The 21,512-nt window shown below is 56.3% G+C and overlaps 1 protein-coding gene across 11 annotated transcripts; it reads right to left on the reverse strand.

Moving 5' to 3' along the window:
• Positions 1-3,980: 3,980 nt before the first annotated feature.
• MED25 (mediator complex subunit 25) lies at positions 3,981-21,134 on the reverse strand. 11 transcript variants are annotated; one of them, XM_045441798.1, is made up of 18 exons: positions 20,931-21,134; positions 20,789-20,834; positions 20,473-20,597; positions 13,008-13,106; positions 12,488-12,608; positions 12,050-12,212; positions 11,794-11,924; positions 11,414-11,501; positions 11,128-11,321; positions 10,580-10,708; positions 10,115-10,200; positions 9,979-10,036; positions 9,766-9,873; positions 9,456-9,644; positions 9,000-9,071; positions 8,649-8,867; positions 8,160-8,340; positions 3,981-5,689 (listed from the first exon to the last, which is right to left on the reverse strand). In XM_045441798.1, the coding sequence occupies exons 1-18, from the start codon at positions 21,062-21,064 to the stop codon at positions 5,574-5,576; spliced, it is 2,259 nt and encodes a 752-aa protein (XP_045297754.1). In that variant the 5' UTR covers positions 21,065-21,134; the 3' UTR covers positions 3,981-5,573. The 11 variants fall into 11 exon arrangements, with proteins under 11 accessions (XP_045297754.1, XP_045297749.1, XP_045297747.1 ...); XM_045441793.1 differs by having other exon boundaries at positions 3,981-5,818; XM_045441791.1 differs by having other exon boundaries at positions 3,981-5,818; positions 12,488-12,653; positions 20,931-21,131.
• Positions 21,135-21,512: the final 378 nt, after the last annotated feature.

A 21,512-nucleotide genomic window follows, 5' to 3' on the forward strand; every position in this document is an offset into this window, starting at 1 on the left:
TGTAAAACACGGTGGCATTCAGGGGCGCCTGGGTGGCTCAGTAGGTTAAGCGCCTGACTCTGGACTTGGGGTCAGGTCATGATGACCTCACAGTCCGTGAGTTCGAGCCCCTCACTGGGCTCTGCAATGACAGCGCGGATCCTGCCTCAGATTCCTCCCCTCTCCCTGCCCTTCCCCCGCTTGCACGCTCTCAAAATAAATAAAAACTTAAAACTAAATAAACAAGTAAATAAATAATAAAAAACGGTGACGTTCACACAAGGGAATACTCTGGAGCCATGAAAAAGAACAGAGGACTTTTTGCCCTGGTATAAACCACAAGATGCCTTGTCAGATGAATAAAGGAATCTACAGAATATAATAGGCTAAAAATCTAAGTTCTAGACATCTGCCGTAGGACATATTGCTGACAGTTAGCAATCCTCTACTGGGCACTGAAGTTTAGGAAAAGGGCAGAACTCATGTTAAGTGTCCTTACCACATAGACACACACACACACACACACACACACACACACACACACACACGAAGGGACACAAGGAAACTTTTGGAGGTGACAGAGGTCTATCTTGATTGCAGGAATGACTTTATGGGTGTACGCATATGTCCAAACTCATCAAAGTGTATACATTAAATATGTGCCAGGTTTTGTTTATCAATTACACCCCAGTAAAGCTGTTTTAGAAATATAAGCGGGCTTGCCACTGGACAGCAGAGCCGGAAAATGAATGTTTCTGTTTGCTTCCACCTGCCTGTATAGATCTTTAATGGATACATAAGAAACATGGCAATTGAGGGGCACCTGGTGTGACTCCTAATCTCAAGGTCATGAGTTCAAGCCCTATGCTGGGCATGGAGCCTACACTCAATCAATCAATATAAATAAATAAATAAATAAATAAACAAACAAATAAATAAATAAATAAAATCTTAGAAAATTGGTAATTGATCTCCAGGGGGAGCTGGGAGAGACCATGCATTGGGTTAACTCTGGAACCTCTTAAAGTGTGAACCATATGGAGGTTTTATAAACACAAAAAATAAATTCAATTTTTACAAAGTCAAAGAAGTAGAAACGAAAACCAGCACACTACTCGATTTTGAACTTTTGCTGTTAGGAGCGTTTCCCACAGGAATGCCAGCACAAGCGAGCAAAAGGAGACACGCAAGTATGTGCACACGCATTCTCCGCAGCGTTTTTAAGTGAAACTGCACAGCTAGCCAACTGCCACCCACAGTGTGGCAAACAGCTTCAAACCTGGCCCCCGGACCCCCCACACCTCGCGGTATCACATTCTCATTATTACACTTCAGTGTGGGCTGGGCCTACTGAGTTGTCGTGACGCACAAAACACGGCAAGAGTGATGGGGATATCGCTCCCACGATTGGGTTACAAAAAGACGCTGGCTTCCCTTCCATCTTGGGTGCTCGCTCACTTCCAGAGAGGCCGCCAGCCATGCCGTGAGCTGCGCTATGAAGAGGCCTTCACCTGTGAGGCACTGAAACCCGCCCACAAGCACAGAACGAGCCGGGAAGTGGGCCCTTCCCCAGTGGAGCCTACGGATGAGACCGCAGCCCTGGCCCACAGCTTGACCGCAACCTGGACAGACCTTGAACCGGAGGCAGGAGCTCTGCTGTGTCTGGATTCCTGACCCAGGGCAACTGTGAGGCAAATCCTTGCTATTTAAGTCACTGGGTGGTGGGGGTTGTCACACATCGACAGTGAGCACAGACCAGATGGCGTGCGGACTTGGCCATTTAACAGAGCCAAGTGTCATGAATGATGTGGACAGAAGGCCACTACTTGATTGGAAAAACAAAACAAAACAAACAAACAAACCCAAGACAAACTGACCCCACGAATGTAAAACATTTAAGAAACTATAAACGTCTCTACAACCCAATGCATGGAAACCCAACACCGAACTGGTACGTCTGCCTCTAGGGAAGAAAGTGGTTTGCTCAGTGTGTGTGTTCGGGGTGAGAGGGGAGAAGAGGTATGAAAGGGAACATTTTATGCGACACGCTTCAGTGCCTTTGTAGCTTTATGAAACTGTAATCGTGTGTGGCATCGATATATTTTTAAGGTTAATTAAAAAAAAACCCAAGATGGTGGAAAAATATGTATTAGTGAGTTTGGTGTACCTTGAGACAAATAGATCCTTTCTAGAAGGTCTCCTTTTTTTCATGGTCTTCCTTCCTGTCAGCTGGGCATTTTCTCTCACCCAAGACAGGTTCACAACTATTCATGTGTTGGTGTTTAAGCGTTTTTTGCCCTCCTTTTTTTCCTAAAGTCATGTTCTACCATCGGGCGAATTCTCGGGAATTTCCTACTTCCAGCTCTAGATGCATGGTCCAAAAGCAAACTGATCAAAAATGAAATGCTTCCAACTAGTCACTCATCCAGTTCCAACGGTCACGGATGCTCTGGTGATTCTGACAAGTTGGCAGGCACCGTTAGAAACAGGTCGGCCCACAACGCTTGCCTTAAGAGCGCACTTGCGGGCGCCCGGGTGGCTCTGTCGGTTAGGCATCCCGCTCTTGATTTCGGATCGGGTCACGATCTCATGGTTCGTGAGATCAAGCCCCGTATCGGGCCCTGAGCTGACCGCATGGAGTCTGCTTGGGATTCTCTGTCTCCTCTCTCTCTGCCCCTCCCCCGCTTGCACACACGCGTGTGCACACGCGTTCTCTCAGAAATAAATAAACCTAAAAAGCAAAACAAAGCACATTGGGCCAGTGAGGACAACAGAAGCTAAGAGCAGCTTTCCTGTGGGGAGGACTGTGCTGAGTCTGTCTCATGCTCAATCCTGTGGGGAAGCCGCTACTTGACAAAGGGAAAACTGAGGCTCAGAGAGGCGTGGGGACCTACCCAAAGACACAGAGCTCATCGGTGTGGGAGCTGGCGTTTAGACCCTGTTACTCTAAGGTTTTCCACCATTTCCTTCTACATAGTAGCCTCGATACTACCCTGCGCTCAGAGAAAACCTTTCCCCAAAGACCCGTTACTGGTGTTGGCTGGTCCTAGGGCGCTTAAGCACTTAGCCGACCGTCTTTCCCTGTACGGACCGTGAGGTGAGCAGGTGAGCCCTAGGGGTCTAAACGTTCTCTCCCGGGACATTCTAGCAACCCTGGGCTTTCCTCTGCCTCACCTGGGGAACACGCACCCGTGAATACGTCAGGACGGTCCCTTTGGCTCACGTCCCCGGGTGTTGAGGTCGAGAGGCCCTCGCTGGCCAGACACGGACAAACGAGCGACTGGAAACGTTTCTCTTCGATCAGTTTCTCCCAGACCCCAACCTGCAGGGCTATTCGGCCAGGGGGAAACAGCGCCGGCTGCTCCCTCCCGGTCTCTCTGCGGCCAACGTGGCGATCGCGCCCTCCTGGAAACACTCCGCTTCCACGACACTCGCCTCGTCCTCCTGCCTCCTGGCTCCCTGCCCAACCTGACGTGTGGCTCTGTCCCAGGGCTGTCCTTGTCCCTGTGTCTTCTCCTTCTTCCAGAGGTCGCAAAATGGCGGCCCGGTGGCCTCGTCAGACCCACAAGCGGATTTTGTTTGGTCCTCACAGTGTTTTTGGTTGCAATTTGAGTGCCGTTAGGTGGGGCAAGCACTCGACAAGTTCGCCACGGTCCCCGTCACTCCCTATTGTCTTCCACCCGTCCGCTTCACGCATTTCCATCACCTGCCTGGTCCCTGAAGCCATCTGAGTTTTCAAAAGCCCCTGCTACACACGCTGCCTGGGAAATGTCACCCGCTTGCCCTTCAACTACCACCGGCGTCTCCCACTCCACCTTTCGTCTGCAGGACAGTCACCCAGGGAGTTCGTTCAAAGGTGGCCGATTCCCAGCCTCCCTCCCTCCCCCAGATTTCACTCAGCAGAGCCAGGGCAGGACGGTCAACTCAAATGCCTACGGGGGCCAGGCGGGCCACATAAATGAGTGAACTAGCCAGGCATGACAAAAGTCGACGGCCAGAAATATCATCAAATTGTATCTTTACTGAACGATGGCGAATGCACGGAACACAATACAAACATGTGTGATACTGGCGTTCATATTTCAAATTCAAAATTGAAAAAATACAGATTGAAAAATAGAAATATTTAATTATTAAAATTTTCTCTTTCGTTACTTCTGTTGCTCCTTTGATTTGAAGCCAAAGGCCGACATCATCCCTTCCGCACCGAGAGGTCAACGTCAGGCCTTTGGATGTCACGGTGGGACGGGACGGGCAGTTTAGAATTCAACCCTGAATCCTGAACTGGGAACGGTATTTCGTTTGATTCAGTTTTGTAACGGAAAACAGCCGTTCGCAGGCGTGGGTACTTCCAGACACAGAGACTCAAAACAACTACTGGGGAGAGTTGTACGGCTGTGATCTTCACCAGAATCACATCTAGGAAACCAGCACCCTATTGCACTGTGGTTCAGCAACTGCTCGGGTCTGCATTCACACGATCAACAGCAACCCGCAAAGGCCAACCGCGCAGTGTCAGTTCCTTTTCACAAAGTCTGGATGCAGAGAGCCTTTAGGGGAATTTGGTCTTGAAGCCCACAGTCTGGGCGAATGCGGTCCAGGCCGTGTCTTTCGCTTCTGGAAACCCAACCGTGGCAAAGGAAAAATACTCCTTGCCGACGGCTTCCCCATCTTTGCCGGGACGGGGCAAACACGATCATACATTCAAGTAGCTGTGTGTGAACGTCTTTGCAGAGAAACAGTGTTCAGAGGGGTTGTGACCTCCACCGGAAGTCTTTGACCGACCTTCTCAGGGGGTGTGGCCTTCGCTTCATTGGAAAGGAACCGAGGGGACAGATTTCAACTGTTCAGGTTCCTTCCACACCATCACGTGACGACCAGGTCACAGTGCTTCTGGAAAATACATCAATCAAGTTCACATTCAACCTGCCCACGGTTAAAAGTCAGGTGTCGTGTCGAGGACGTCCGCGGTGTGTTCCGGGTACTTTCTGAACGCGACTCGATTCCTGGCAATTGAGGCAATGAGCCGGCTTGTGTCCTGGCCAGATGTTGCCCCCTGGGACTGAGGAGTCCTGACAATGCCCACCCCCTCCCCGGGACACAGGTCATTAGGTCACCACACCTGTCTGCCGCCGCGCTTAGGAATTCTCGCCAGTCTATGTGAGGCTCGTCATTTCTCTCGGTACATAAAAAATAGCTCAGCTCCCAGTGCCGGGCCTGCCTCGGCACCGTGTCACAGGCTTCTTCGGTCACGTCAAAATCCTCAACACCACAAATAAATAAAGCTAACCGGCTGGCAGTAATAGTTTGTGAGCGACGACAGAAAAGGCCACAAATGATCGGACTCTTTCAAGCGACTGGACTTGGAAATCCTCTGGTTTATCTTCGACTCACGGTGCGACACAAATGTCCGTTTGGCTGAAGCGACAGTCTCGACTGGCGTGTGTTTCTGTCCGGGATGCGTCATCCCGCTCCTTGATAAACTCGCCGTCTGTGGAGTTTATAATGCCCGGGGAAGTTCTTTTCTCGCTACTCTGGAACTGCGTCTCGCAGCCACGCCACGTCTATGACCTGCTTGCTTTCTGAAGCAAACCCTACTGACGTTTGAGGCCCTTTTTCAGTTCATTGAGTATCGCGTCTCGCGTCTGTTCCGTGTACTGGTCGAAGCTCTTACTGTGCTTGGATTCATAATGACGTCTCAGGTTGTATTCTTTCAACACAGATACGATTTTTTTGCATATTAAGCACATAGGCATACTCTTCACTTCCACAAAGAAATAGGCTCGCTCCCATTTTTCTCGAAACACGTGGCCCTCTCGGTCTCTCTTTCGTTTTGCCACTTTTGATAGAGACATGGGTACAAGAAAGGTTTCACTCTCCTCTGATCACTACCCTGGGAACAACCACAGCGCAAGCCCAAAGGCAACGAATGACCCTCTGCCTCGCGGTGGGAGCCAAGCAGGAGTGGTGGGGACTGTGGCGAACCAGAGAGCACACGCCCCATTGACGGGGGCAGCTCCAGCCCGTTGTTGCTAGGCAGGAGGGCGGGCCCGAGGTGCCAGAACTTCTGACTTGTCGAGAGGAGCCAAGGCTGTAGATTGTGTGTGTGAGTGTGTGTGTGTGTGTCTGAATGTGTGTATGTGTGTGTGTGTGTGTGTGTGTGTGTGTGTGTGTGCGCGTGTCTGTGAATTATCCCGATTTTTACAACTAACTCGTTAGGAAAAAAATGCTACGTATGCTAACACAGGGAAGGCCAAACAAAACTCATCTGCAGAGTGGCCCATGGGCCACCAGATCGCAACCTCTCTCCTATGACAGGGCCCAGGAATCTGATGTTCACCAGCGTCCCAAACCACACGGATGCTGGTGGTCCAGGCACGGACCACGTTCTGAGCAATGCTAGTCTAGAGTCTGACAACAGGCTGTGAACTCTCTGCCTCCATGCCGGGCCACCCTCGTACTCCAGATCGTGTCTGTACCCAGATGCCCCTGGGCGCCTGAGGACGCTCTTTGGGGCTCTTGCCTCGCCACATTCCAAACCTGTACCCTGCCACGTTTTCCCTCTCCGGGACAGGCACCGTCCACCCCGTCTAAAGCCCTGGGAGGTCAGGCTCTAACTGGGACCCGGGGCTGGCCCTCTCCTCATATGTGACCCTGTCCGCTCCTGTGGCTTCAACAATCAAACATACACCGTCCCCTAAGAACACATCCTGAACTCCCAACACGTCACCTGTGCCTTGGACATTCCCTGGACCCGTCAGCGCTCACTACTGGTTCCTCCCGCTTCCCTCACTCAGGGAGGCTCCCCCATCTAACGGCACCCCCGGGCCAGAAGCCCACTCACCACCTCTTCACCCCTCCTCCCTTCACATGGCGTGCCAGTCCCCAGACTCACCCTGCTGGCCCTCTGACTCAGTCCCAGCCCCTCCACTGGCCTCTCTCCCCCTGAGGCCACTACCCTAGCCTCCTCCCTGCATTCCTGGCCTGGTATTGATTGCCCTGTCACACTCCACAACCCAGAGGCCCTTTCTCACAGTGGGCTGACCCCGGCCTGCTCCCTGCATGTGGCCTCCCGTGGCTCTTCTGAGTCCCCAGGACAAACCTCGAGTCACCCCATGTGGAGCCTGGGCCTCCTCCCAACGCGGCACCTGCCCACCTCTCTAGGCCCTTCCTTCCTCAGGCCGGACTCGTGTCTCTGAACATCCCAAGCTTTCTCCTGCTTTCCCACTGTCCCCGCACCTCGATCACCATTGGCCTCCTTCCTCCCCAGCCTCGTTGACTCCTGCTTCTCTCCCAAGACTGCTGAGCCCGGCCAGCTCAGAGGCCTCTTCCGGGCCCACACAGTCCCCGCCCTACCTCCACGAGGGCACGCAGTCCTGTGAGCTGTGCCTGCCTGCCTCCGTGTCCCCCCCAAGCCAGGCTGCACCAGACTGCCTGACTCACTGCTGAGGCCCTGGCGTCACCAGCCCGGAACCTCAGGGACATCTGCTGAAGCGAGAACAAGGACAGAGAGGTCTCCCCCCAGGTGTCCTCCTGCCCAGTCCTGGGGGACGTCAGTGACGGGAGCCGGGGCGTGTGTTAAAAGGAACTTTATTGGGTGTCGGGGGTTCAGATGAGATCCATGAGGATGTCGTCCTCCATGACGCTGGGCTGCAGGCCCGGCTGAGGAACCGGGCCCCGGGGACCCCCGCTCAGCAGCATCTGACCTGGGGGGCAGTGGGGAAGGGACTGCATCTCCCAGTAGTCCCTGGGGCCCTGAAGGGCCCTGGGCCTGCTTCCTCCCTCTTCCTCTAGGAGCCCAAGGTAATGACTTTTCTAGGAAGCCCCAGGGGGACCCATCAGAGGCACCTTCTGGCCCCGTCAGGGCACAAATGTACTGATTCCCATGAGCCTTTACAAGGCCATCCCCCCAAATACTTCTCTGGCCCTAAGACTATGCTTCCCTTCAGCCCCAGGACACGCAGGAAAGGAATCACGGAAAGAGCTCTTGTCCCACTAGGTCTTGATCCCCTGGGCTGTATTCTCCAGAAGCCCTCAGAGCCTCCCAAGAACCAAGGGGAGCCAGCTTCCATTCTTGAATCCAGGACTTCACTTCCCAGGAGCCCTTGGTCTTGAGGCTCTAGCCAGGGGCTGCTGGGATACCTGGTCCAGACCCCTGCCCTCCCCAGGGACCTCCTTACCTGGCAATGGAGCTCTTGGGGGAAGCTGTGCGGGCCAGGACTGGGCGGGTGGTGGGTGCAGGAGGGGGGGCCCCAGCTGGGGTTGCCCCAGGCCCTGGTGTGGTGGGGGCAGCAGTGCAGGAGCCCCTGGTGGCTGGAGATGGTGGAGGGAGGCTTGGGGTGGGGGCACGCCAGTCTGGGGCTGGGAGATCAAAGAAAGTGGCTCAGAAGACCCCAGCAGAGAGCCCCCCCGCCCCACCAAGCAGCCTCTAGCACAGAAGTTGCCCAGAAAACATCTCATCCAGTGGTTGGGGGTCAGGGGTGGTCTTTCTTCAAAGGAATCTTAAAAGAAGCCCATGTAAGACACACAAAAGAGCCGGCCTGCCTGGGGCCTGTTCATACCCTCTGATCATAGACAACCTCCTTCCTCCCAAACAAAAGGACCAGAAACATCAGGGCCCAGGGCCCAGGCCCTGTGGCTCCCATCTGCCCCCCACCCCTAAATCTCACCGGCGGTGGGTTGAGGAGAAGACTCCGCAGTTGGGGGTTGGCCCCAGGGTTCTGAGGCCGAAGGATGGGTCCAGGAGGGGGGGGGCCGGGGGCTGCTCCAGGAGGGCCTTGGGGGGCGCCCGGGGGGGCCTGGGCAGCACCCTGGGGCTGGGGCTGTCCCGAGGCCGCAGAGGCCCCCACGGTGCCCTGAGGCTGGGGCTGTGGTGGGCGGAGCTGGAGCTGGTGGGAAGAGATGGGGGTGAGGGACGAGGCAGAGCCCCCACACTCCTTGGCCTCCGAGGTCAGGTCAAGATGACAGTGTCCTTTGGGGTCTCCCCTCCCTGGCCCTGACCCCATCAGCCCTCTCCTCACCAGATTCTGTGAGGGTCTCGCCTGGTCCTCCAGAATGGGGCCCAGCCCGGGGGGTGCCTGCTGTGCCCCCATCTGTGTGGGACAGGGAGCAGGTCAGTGACTGGGGGTGGGAGTGGGGGGTTCCGCATCTGGGGTGGGGAGGAGCATTGTGAGACCTGAAGGGGAACCTGTGAGGAGCTAGGAACGTTCTTTGGGAGTGGGTGGTCTGGGAACTAAACCTTACTTTCCCCAGTCCCCAAGAGGGGGCAGCCTCAGAGATTTAACGCAGACACGGAAAATGGTACAAAGATCACATGAAACCGTGGGGATGGAACTGAACTCAGGTGGCCGTGTCCTGGAGAACGGTGGGCACTGGCAGTGGAGCCCAGGAGGGATGCCGGGGGTCTGGCCGGACACTCAGGGGGGGCAGGCAGCCGTGGCGGGGGGGGGCGGGTGCCGGGGGCCAGGGTCACTCACCCCGCGCTGCTGTTCCAGCTTCTGCTGCTGGACCTGCTTGTGGTTGGTAATGACCTGCCGGATGCCGTTGACGAAGCCGCTCTGGTCGTAGGGGATGAGGCCCATGAAGATCTTCTTCTTGGACGAGTACAGGAGCATGAGCACACGCACCTCGCAGGGCGCCGTGTGGGGGAAGTGCACGCAGCCGGCCTGGTGGAGGACGATGAAGCAGTCACCTCCCCACAAGGAGGAGCAGGAGGAGGTGGCCCCTCGCCACACCAGGTTCTAGAAGCCCTACAGGTGCCCGGGTCCCGCCCAGACGCGGACTCACAAAGCCGTTGCCCATGATCCGGTAGAGGCCTTTCAGGGATTCCAGGTCCTTGTTGGTGAAATGGAACTGCACCATCCTTGAGTTCCGGAACAAAGGGCCCAGGGTGGTCTGGGGGAGACACGGGCCAGCCAGCACGCTGAGTGGGGAAGGGAACGGCGGGGGGCGGGGAAGGGACGAGGGCAGGGGCTGGCGGCGTTCTCGCGAGCCACTCACCAGCAGCTGCTGCGGGATGAGCTGCATGATGAGCTTCTGGGGCCACTGCTCGGTCTTCCTGGGGCCGCACAGGAGAGGTGTCAGGAGGGTGGCGCACGCCCCGGGCCACCCAGCCCCCACCCCCACAGGCACCTACAAGTTCTCGCCGTGATTCACGTAGACCTGGCACGGCAGCGACCGCGTCAGCTTGGTGTTGGCATCTACCGAGGCGGGTTTGGGCTTCTGAGCGGAAAAGTGGCACGTGTCACGGCGAAAGGGGCCCTGAACCCCAGTCCCCTCAACGTCTTCTGCCCTAGGCTGGGAGCCCCAGAGCACATGGGCTCCCCTGGCGTAAGTCCCACGAGCCCTGGGCCCCTCCTCCAGACCACCAATCCCACAAGCTCTGGATGCCATGATCTCCTGAATCCGTCCCGACCCTGAACCTAAGACTTCTTGGTTCTTCACCTGCGACACAGTTCTCACTACCTCCCTAGTCCCAAACCCTGAGTGAAAAGTCCCAGGCTTCTCTCCTCAGGACAAGTCCTACGGCCCCACAGGGACCCCGGCCCAGTCCCATGTCCTAACGGGCCACGAAAGCCACTCGGCTCCTCGTGCTACTCACCTCCTGCCACTCAAGGACCCCGCTCCAGGCCAGGAGTTTGTTGGAGACTGACTGCTGCCCACCGAGGGCCGGGGCCCCCAGCTGGGCTGGGGAAGGGCCGCTCACCCCGCCTGGGGCCACTGTGCCCGCCTGCCAGAGGGGGGAGGGAGGACAACAGAGTAGGGTCAGAGGGTCTCTCGGGAGGCACAACCGGAGGCACAGACAGACCGGCGGGAAGAACGGAACGCAGGTTCCTTTCTCAAGGACTCGATGGTCCCTAGGACCATAAACCTCTGTAGGATTTGAGGACTGAATGTCCATGATGCCCTGACTCCGGTATCCCTTAGAGTCCTCAGCCACTCTCCCCCTCCAGGAGCCAAAGCCCCACCCACGATTCCGTCCCCACACCTTCCAGTCTCGGTCATCGGTGGCACAAGCCCCGTGAACCCGAAGACTCAGAACAAGACCTATGTGCCCTCACACCCTCCTCGGGAAGGCGAGCTGCTCGGCCTCTGCTCTGTTAGCGGCTGGAAGGAGCAGGGCGGTGGGGCAGGCGTGCGAGCACCTACCATGGACGGTGCCCCAGGTTGTGCGGGTGGGGCCAGGCCCGGGCTGGGAGCCACGGTGGAGACCAGGCTGGCCTGGGAAGCAGGGGGTGGCTTGGGGGCGCCAGGGGGCCCCGGGGGTAGTGGTGGGGCCGGTGCCTGGCTGAAGGGGGGACCCACTCCTGAAGCAGCTTGCTGGAGAGGGTTAATGGGTGAGACTGTGGGAGAGACCAAGAGAAGAGGTGGGGACCGTTGTGCAGAGAGGCCTGGTTGACCCCAGCCCACCCCGCAGCCCGGCCCCAGGACTCACAGCGTGGGCCCAGCCCAGCCTTCTGGTTCTTGGCGGCTTCCACCGCATTCTGGGCAGCCACCTGAGCTGCGCTCAGGTTCCCAGGGACCTGGGTGGGGAGAAGGTGATGAGGGCCACGCACCCCAGTCTTGGTGCCCCGTGGGGTCATGCCACCGTGCCCCCACAAGGCACAGCTACGCCAGCTACAACGCAGCAGGAGCTCACGGCTGCCATCACACCACGGGGACATGACTCTCCGGCCCGAGAGTCCCACCCACCCTGGTGTCCCCGTGGAGACTCCCATCACCCCACAAGCCCCAACATCCTGCTAGGTCTCTCCTGAGAGGCCAGGGCTCCCGCTAGGCCCCAGGAGCATGTCCCCTTCCTGGCAACATCCATACCTGGTACTGCTGGGGGACCGGGGGCAGAGGCTGCTGGGGGGCTGCTGAGAGCGAGGCGCCTGAGGGTGGAGCTGGAGGCAGGGGCACAGGCTGCTTTGGCTGGAGGGGGCCTGGGGCTGAGCCACCCCCAACTGAGAGTGAAGGATGGACGACCAAGCCCCGTGAGAAGGGGTTCGAGAGAAGGGAGAGAAATCTAAGTCAGAGGGAGCGTGGTGGGGGGCTGCCCCCCACCGTCCCACCGGCACCCGGGCCTTACCCGGCAGCACCAGCCCCCGCACCAGCACCATGTGCCGGGGGTCCTGGCTCACATCTGTCGGTGGCTGCAGCGGCTCCAGCATGGCCGGGGGAGCCGCCTTTTCGAACAGAAGCCTCAGGGCAGGGAGCTTCCGGGGAGACACGATGGAGAAGTGGATCCCTTGCTGCAGGAGAAGGCACGAGTGGTCGGGGTGGGGGCCCGGGGGCCAACCCCCAGGTAAGTGCACCTGCTGGGCCCTAAACCCAAATTCCCATCGGGCTCTGAGACCAGTGACCACGAGACCTGGAGGTGCTGCCCCAGGGCATTCTGGGTTATAGCTCTTCCAAAAGGGGTCAGCAGAGCCGGCCACTCTGACGCAGGAGTCCGGGCCCCGGCACTCTCCTCCCGCAGCTCTGGGACTCCAGCCTGTGCCCTTCCGTCACACTCAAGAGTCCTCACCTCCCCGATCTTCTGCACGAGACTCTCCGTCGTGTACCCAGAGTACGTGGTGCTCTCGACAGCAGGCAGCAGGTAAGGGGGCGAGTTACAGATGAGGAGGCAGACGCGGTGTGTCTGGCCACTGCCAGGGATAAGGAAAGATGTGGAGCCGGGAAGAACGGGGGCCCTGAGAAGGGACAGACCCAGCACCGGCAGAGCCGCGAGTCGGGAGTAAAGCCCCACTTTACGGCTGAAAACACGGAGGCCCAGAGAGGTTTCTGACTCCCTCTAGGTTGCCCGGCTGGCAGGGGAAGCAGGAGACGGACCCGCAGCAGGCTGCTCTTCCCGGTGAGGACACTGAGACCGGCCATGGGCCAGGGGACGCCTCCCACCTCCCGCCTGCCACCCCCAGCGCTCAGCACTCAGGGCCCACCAGCTCCCCCAGGGTGAGGCAGTAGGCGGAGTCACGAGCCAGAGTTCCCAGCCAGGTAGAAAGGGACACCTGGGCCCCACGTGGACCCCACATGCCGGGCACACTCACATCTGCTCCCGCATCTTCTTGAAGTCATCAAATAGCTGCAGGGCAGTGCTGAGGCCTTCGGCGATGAGGCTGCAGGTCTCGCCTCCCCCACCCATGAACCTGCAGGAGGCCAGGCTGTCAGCCCCGGGGCGTGGGGGTGCCCGGCGGCCCCCAGGCCACACCTGGAGAGCCTGCACCTGCGTGTCGCCCTCCTCTCCAGGCTCCACCACGCAGGGACACTTGCACTCCCTGCTCTATCCTCGGTGCTGACACAGTGCCGGGCCCAGAGAGTGAGGACAGGGGCCGCCCGTCATCTCCTGTGAGGGAGGTCCTCTCGCAAGAGGCCCTGTCAGAGGACAGAACGGGGAAAAGCCCCAGACACCAGGCCTATGATCCCGTACTGTGTCCCCATCCCTGCACACCTCCCCTCTGGGCCATCTGTTCCCTCTTTATTTATTTATTTATTTATTTTTTTAATTTTTTTTTTCAACGTTTATTTATTTTTGGGACAGAGAGAGACAGAGCATGAACGGGGGAGGGGCAGAGAGAGAGGGAGACACAGAATCAGAAACAGGCTCCAGGCTCTGAGCCATCAGCCCAGAGCCCGACGCGGGGCTCGAACTCACGGACGGCGAGATCGTGACCTGGCTGAAGTCGGACGCTTAACCGACTGCGCCACCCAGGCGCCCCATCTGTTCCCTCTTTAAAGCCAGCCCTGGCCCCAGCCCATGCTCCCCGCCAGCCCAATATGGGGGCCTCCGCTGTCCTCCCAGCATCGAAGGCTGACCTGTGTCCGTCCCCTTCCACAAGAGATATGGAAATCCTAACCCCAGTAGCTCAGAATGCACCCTTATTTGGAAACAGGGTGTCTACAGAAGTTATAGACTATGCTGAGGTCCAAGGGTGGGCCCTAATCCGGTATGACCCACGACCTTATGGTCAAAACAGGGAAACGTAGACACGGAGACAGACATGCTCAGAGGAAAGACGACGCAGAAATATGGGGAGAATGCCATGTGGAGACCGGAGTCACACAATCACAAGCCAAGGACCGCCTGGGGACACCAGACCCTGGAAGAGGCAAGGAAGGATCTTCCCCTACAGGCTCCAGAGGGAGCACGGCCCTGCCCCAAACCCTGATCGCAGACTTCTGGCTCCTGAACTGTGGGTCACTACCTTTCTGTGGCTCCCGTTTTTACTGCTTCGTTATGGCAGCCCCAGGAAACGAATACACAGGCCCCGGTTTCTCTTGCATCTGACATGGAGACAGGTCACCAGAGCCCATCCCCCGTGGGGCACGGCATAGGGAAGGCCTCTATCTGTGTGAGGCTGTTGTCACGATTCTTCAGGTCACATGGCTGTGAGGCTGACTCTGCCACAGGGAACGTTTGTGCAGGTAGGGCCCCTCTCTGGGAGCTTTGAGGGCTCTGTCCCCTTGAATTGTGTGGCCCCTGCACTGGGGCCACACATGCACACGTCTGAGTCCTCTCTTACCCCCCGCCCCCCGAGTCTGACATGAGGGAGACATTGGCAAACATGAGTTAAAAACGAATTGTCGGGGGGACACCCGGATGGCTCGGTTGAGTGTCAGACTCTTTTTTTTAATGTTTATTTTTGAGAGAGAGAGAAGAGAGGGCAGACAGAGAGAATCCCAACCAGGCTCCGCACTGTCAGCACAGAGCCCAACTCGGGGCTCGAACTCACAAACTGTGAGATCAAGACCTGAGCCAAAACCAAGAGGCAGACACTTAAACCGACTGAGCCACCCAGGCGACCCTGAGAGTCCAACTCGGTTTCGGTTCAGGTCATGACCCCAGGGTCATGGGAAGGAGTCCTGTGTCGGGCTCTGCACTGGGTGTGGAACCTGCTTAAGATTCTCTCTCTCCCTCTGCCCCTCCTCTGTGCACGCAGGTGCTCTCTCTCCCTCTCTCTTTAAAATGGGAGGGGGGGGGCCCTGAATGGCCATGGGGGCCTGGCTGGCTCGATGAGTAGAGGATGCAATGCTTGATCTTGGGGCTGGAGTTCGATCTCCATGTGTGGCATAGTTTACTTAAAATTAAAAAAAAAAAAAAAAAAAAAAAAATTGAAAACAAACAGCTACCGATCCAACCATGTCCATTAAGGCCAGAATAAAGCCAAGCTCTTATCTGGGCATCCGGGGCCCTCTGTGCCCCGGACTCTGCCCAACTACCTGCTCCATCCTTCTGTGGGTACGTCTTCCACAATGTCTCACGTGTCCCTGGTCTCCGCAATCTGCCACATAACCAGTCCTCTGCCTGTGCTACCCACCGCCCCATGACCACACGCCAGCCCTCTTCTGGCCCGGGAGGAAAATCCCTGCTTATCCATCCTATGACCCCTCCGCCTCCAGCCCAGAATCCCCTCCTCCAGGAAGACTGACTCACCTGCCACCTGACTTTAGCACCGCCCCACCCCGCAATCATATCCCTCCTCACTGGATACTGCGACAGACAAAGCAAGCTTCCCTCCGTGGCACACCCAGAGCCAGGACGGCCTTCAGTGACGTGGACCAGGTGGCCTGAACCATCTCAGCACGTGCCCAAGGTGTCTGAAGACACACAAGGCCTCAGAAAATGCCTCCTGGACCAGTGAATGGTGCACCAGCAGCCAGACCGACAGCCACGGCAGCTCGAGCCCCCTGCTCCTTAGCCGGGGTCTTGCACGACTCTTTCCAGTTTCAGGCTTCTGCCCTCTGCTCCCTCCACGCCGTGTGTGCTCGGAGCCTGAAGCCTTCCTTCACTGCACTACCCCTTACCCCACCCACCCCACCCCCGCCCAGCTCCCAGCCCTCCTCTTCCTTACCACTGACACTCTGTTCTGCAAAGGAACTTTCGAGACCACAGAGTTGGAGCAAATCCCAATGAATGAACCAGCCTTACATCCAACCTGCCACCGCTCTCTGTTCCTGAATAAATCAAACCACTATTTTCACGGGCCTTTCTGAGCCAAAAGTTCCCTGGGCTGGGCCTGGCCAGAAGGCAGTGGGGGTGGAGATACGAGCAACTGCTGCCCCGCGTGCAGGGCTCCTTTTAGGGGCACAGAAATGCTTGGGGACCAGACAGAGGTGGTGGCTGCACTGTGTGAACTTATGAAATGCCACTGAATTGTTCACTTTAAGATAGCCACCCAGGGGCGCCTGGGTGGCTCAGTGGGTTAAGCATCTGCCTTCGGCTCCGGTCACGATCTCACAGTTTGTGGGTTCGAGCCCCACATCGGGCTCCCCGCTGTCAGCATGGAGCCCGCTTAGGAGCCGCTGTCCCCTTCTCGCTGCCCCTACCCCGCTTGCATACTCTCAAAAATAAATAAGCCATTTAAAAAGTTTCTTTGAATAATCACCTCTGTTACGTGAACTTTGCCTTGACTTAAAAAGTAATTTATGAGGGAAAGCGTGATTGGCCAATCACTTCAAGATTCTAAAACCTGTTTTTTGCCTTCCTGAGTGTAAGCTGCCACCAGCTCAGAGAGATAATGTAACGAATGTTTTGCCCAGGAATCAAGAAATGCTGGAAAACGGAGCGGGAGGAGGGGGAAGAAATAAAATCTGGCCACTTGCAAGGCAGGTTTCGAATACCATAAGGTTTACGACGAGCCTGCATTCCAAACAAGCCCCTCAACGATGCGAACCGTGAAATCAGATGAAATACCAGTGCCCTGGTGTCACGGGTGGGCTGACTTGTACCGCTTCCCAGGCCCCTTGCTGATGTGACACCCTGAGTCTGCACCGCCCGCTTTCACGGGGTAGTAAGTCCTTGGAGGTACTGGCCGAAATGAATGAATGCGAACAGCAGCCAGGCTTGCCCCACCCAGCTGCTCACCCCACGTGAACACCCCCTCTTGGAGGGCCAGGACCTGGCCTGTCTCATGTCCCCAACTCCTCACGGCCTAGGACAGTTTGCTCCACAAACATCCATTGCATGAATGAACGAACGCGGGCATGCACGAACAGACTGTCACGATGCTAGGGAGAAAACGCTCAGGGCTCTTTTCTTTCTACCTCTATTGCTTTGGATTCTGGGTCACTTGCTGCAGAGGAGGAGGGGGGAAACCCACCTCTCTTGAAAGAAAGGAAATGGAACAGCAGAAATAAATCCTCCCAAAGCAAGGACGTTTCAAAAGTCACATCGCCTGCTTTGTAACTTAAGTTGCGGACATTCTGGGAGAAGATAAGATTTCCTCTCCGAGTGGGAACAAAACCCGCTGACTCTCTTTGTGATCTCTGTGCCAGACCTCCCGGAAACGTCACAGAAACCAGAGCGAGATGGTTACATAGGACTTGGTAAAACAATGACCGCTGTGAACGGTAGATAATGGCTTAAAATGTTTATCAGCTGACTGGGAGGACTCCACAGTGAGCACACAGCATACAAAGCTTTTTCAGTTGGTTAAAAGTACAGTGTATTCTAAGATGGTTAAGGGGGAGGCACGGATATGTGCTGAATGTGCTCAGAAACTACTTCCCTCTTCTCTTCCAGATGCTTTGGAAAGATTTATCTATTTATTTATTTGGTTTTTTCAACGTTTCAGTCTTTACTTATTTAACTAGTCTCCACACACATCGTGGGGCCTGAACTCACAACCCCAAGATCAAGAGTCGCGTGCTCTTCCGACTGAGCCAGGTGCCCCTCCCCGCCCGACCATGGAAAGTTTTAAATAAGGGGGTTGAACTGCTTTTCCTGACACTTAAACACCCACCAGAAGGCTTGGTTTCTTGGGGATGACCTTCTCCATGGCTTTCACTCATTCATTTACTCAGTCATGGTCTCCTGGGGCCTTCTGGGTGCCAGGCCCCAGCTGGAAACAAAAAGCAGGGGAATACCAGGGACCTAGACACGCATAGTCCAAAGGCGTGGGGCCGGGACGGGGGTGGGGGAGCAACTGGCGGCTTGCCAGAATCAGGGAAGGGACATCAGAGTTGAGTCCCGCAGCTCACGGCTCACCGGGAAGAATCATTAAGGACCATTACGTGTGTTCTGCACGTTCACTCACGCATTCACTCTTTCCGCACGGTTTTCCTTAGACCTCCTTCGCGCCAGACCCCGCGCTTGGTGCTAGGGACTTGAGCGACATCAGACATGAACTTGGGCCTCAAGGACCCCCATGTCACATTATTCAAGCCTCACCACATTCTATCCCAGCAGTGCTCAGCTGGAGTGGATTTTGCCCCCCGACCCTGACCCAAGGGGACATTTGATAATGCCTGGAGACATTTTTTGGTCACCGCTTGGGAAGTGGCTACTGGCATCTGGTGGCCAGAAGCCAGGGAGGCTACTGAACAGCCTGCAGGGCGCAGGACAATGAATGATTTGACCTAACGCGTCAACAGTACTGAGCTTGAGAAATGCTGCTCTGTCCGGACCACTAACTCCGATGACCATGAGGGGTCAAACTTGGGTGTCAACTTCCCAGTGAACGTGCAGCACCCAGTCCAGCACACACAGCCTGGAACAAAGCAGGAACCCTGCAAACAGTTGCTGCACGGACGTGTGAAGAGAACAGCAGCCACGAGCTAGTGCGCTTTAATGAACTCCAACTACAGATCAGAGCTGGGGCCAGGCAGCACAAAGGCACGGTATGAAGATTAGCTCCGGGGAGCGCCCTGGGGGACTCAGTCAGTCGGTTAAGTGTCCAACTTCAGCTCAGGTCATGATCTCACCATTCCTGAGCTCGAGACCTGCGTTGGGCTCCGTGCTGACAGCTCAGAGCCTGGAACCCGCTTCAGATTCTGTGTCTCCCTCTCTTTCTGCCCCTACCCTGCTCTCCCTCTCACTCTCAAAAATAAAAAATAAGTGGGGCGCCTGGGTGGCGCAGTCGGTTAAGCGTCCGACTTCAGCCAGGTCACGATCTCGCGGTCCGTGAGTTTGAGCCCCGCATCAGGCTCTGGGCTGATGGCTCAGAGCCTGGAGCCTGTTTCCGATTCTGTGTCTCCCTCTCTCTCTGCCCCTCCCCCGTTCATGCTCTGTCTCTCTCTGTCCCAAAAATGAATTAACATTGAAAAAAAAAATTAAAAAAAAAAATAAAATAAAAAAAAATAAAAATAAACAAATAAATAAATAAAAAATAAGTAAGAAAATAAAAAGATTAGCTCCTGGGATCCTCCCAGGAGCACCAAGATACGGATCACTGTTATCCATTCACAAACCAAGAAACTGACACAGGAAACAATAGCAACCACTAACTAACAAAGCACTTAAGTGCCACGTGCTGTCTTAAGTAGTCATCAAGTCAATGTGATTCCCAGAGAATGTCTACGAAGTCATGGTAGCCAGGTCCCTCAGTGGCCCCCACTCCTGGTATTCATACCCTTGGCATTCGCCTCCCTTCACACTCCCCCTCACTGAACGGGACTGACTTCTAAACTGGACAGAACGTGACAAAAAGTAATGCTGTGTGACTTCCAAAACTTGATCATAAAAACCCTCATAGCTTCCTCTTTGATCTGTCGTGTTTGCTCAGTCTGAGATAAGCCAGCTGCCACTTTGGGAGCGCATGCCGCAGCCACCTTGAAATGGCTCCTCCAGTCCTGCAGATGACTGCAACCTCATCAGACCCTGAGCCAGAACTATCCTGCTAAGCCACTCCTGAATTCCTTACTTATAGAAATGGCATCAAATAGTCAACATTTATTTTTTCAAGCCGCTGTTTTGGAATACTCTGTAACGCAACAGACAATAAGAAATACGATAAGCAAATAACACAAGTACCATTAACGTCTTCCCTTTAGAGAAACAGGAGAGGGCCCTCTGGGTGGCTCAGTTGGTTAGGCTTCTGACTCGATTTCGGCTCAGGTCATGATCTCACGGTTTGTGAGTTCGAGCCCGACATCGGGCTCTGTGCTGGTAGTGGGGAGCCTGCTTGAGATTCTCTCTCTCTCTCTCTCTCTCTCTGCCCCTCCCCTCCTCCTTCTCTCTCTCTCAAGATAAATAAACAAACATTAAGAAAAAAGAAATAGGAGATAAGCTACGTTAGGCACAAAGGGAGCAGGGACTCCTGGATCTCGGAGTTCTGTTGTGGTTTATCCGTGATGTGACCCCAGGCTGTCTGCACCCGAAAAAGCCTGTAATGCGAACATTCAAAATCCCATCCAAAGCACAGAGGGGTCTATATCCTGGCCTAGTCCCACCCGCCTTGCACTCAGGCTTCAAGGTAGCCCTCTGAAAAAGGAAGACGGGAGTACAGATGAGACACAGCAGAAACCACGCGGAGAATCACACGGTACAGGTGGGCGCTGGCGCTCCGCAGGCCTCCTAAACTGGGAAGGTTGCTCTACTTCCAAACCGGATGGCAAAACTGCTGAGCACACAGAACCCACCACGGAAGTGACTTAGGGACAAAACTCCCTCCCCGACCGTTCAGCCACCCTGTGTGAAGGGATGGTTCCCGAAGCTCAAGGCAAGCCACCATCGGTTCATGGGCCCTCACAGGGTCCCCCCCCCCCACCCCACCCCAAGCACAAGAAGAAGCTCACTTAATGCCATCGAGCCAGGTGACAAACTCATAGGCGCTGCTGGTGGGAGCGTGACACTGTACGTAGGACTCAGGAGCGCAGTCCACCGTGTTGAACACCACGAGGCTGTACTGGGTCCCCCCATACTGGGAGAAGAGGACAGAGAAACTTTTCATCTGGGACCCCACCTCCCACCTCCCGCAGACACAGGAGTCGGGGCCCCGGCGCCCTCCTCCCTCAGACTCAGGAGTCCGGTCCCCGGCCCCCTCCTTCCTCCGACTCAGGCGTCCGGTCCCCGGCGCCCTCCTCCCTCAGACTCAGGAGTCCCAAGACTCACGTCTCCCCCGAAGTCCGTCTCAGCAGGAGGACCACCATTAAAGTACCTGTGAGGGTCGGAGGTAAAAGGTCGGGGTCAAGCCAAGAGGCTGTGGAGAACTAAAGTCGGAGGGCGGGGTTGGAGTCGCGGAAACGGCACTCACTCGATGGCCGGAAGCAGGTAGTGCTTGCGCAGCCCTTCGAAGTAAGGCCCCAGGTTGGCAGTGCCCTCGATCACAAACACCACGTCAGCCACGAGGCCCCCGGCGCGGGCCGGGCCCTCCGACCCGGGGACCATGCCCCGCGCAGCAGCCGCCACCGCCGCCACCGCCGCTGCCGCCGCAGCTTCTGCGGGAGGAGCGGAAGTGCGCCTGCGCTGCGCATGCACCGGCGCCGGACGTCTCAGCTGCGCTGCTGGACGCGGGGCGGCCATGTTTGTGCGGGGCACGCAGGGCTCGTTGGTTCTACCTCCATCCTCATCCGCACCCACCGCGAGCGAGATGAAGCGCATAGCGAACCCCTTCAGGAGCCTGACGGGGGAGATTGAATCATTGTCGGGACTGTGGAGAGTGGCACGTATTGAAAGAGGCACCGTCAGCCGCCATGTTTGAGCGAGGCGCCAGTTCCGACTCTGGTCTCAATGGGAGGGTCAGAAGGCCTGGTTGCTATGCAACGCGTACGCTGCCCTAGTTTTCTAACGGAGAGATTAGGTTTCTAGTTCAGTTTTTTTTTTCTGGCGGGAGGAG

Source organism: Leopardus geoffroyi, chromosome E2 (genome assembly GCF_018350155.1).
Source record: "Leopardus geoffroyi isolate Oge1 chromosome E2, O.geoffroyi_Oge1_pat1.0, whole genome shotgun sequence".
Taxonomy (NCBI): domain Eukaryota; kingdom Metazoa; phylum Chordata; class Mammalia; order Carnivora; family Felidae; genus Leopardus; species Leopardus geoffroyi.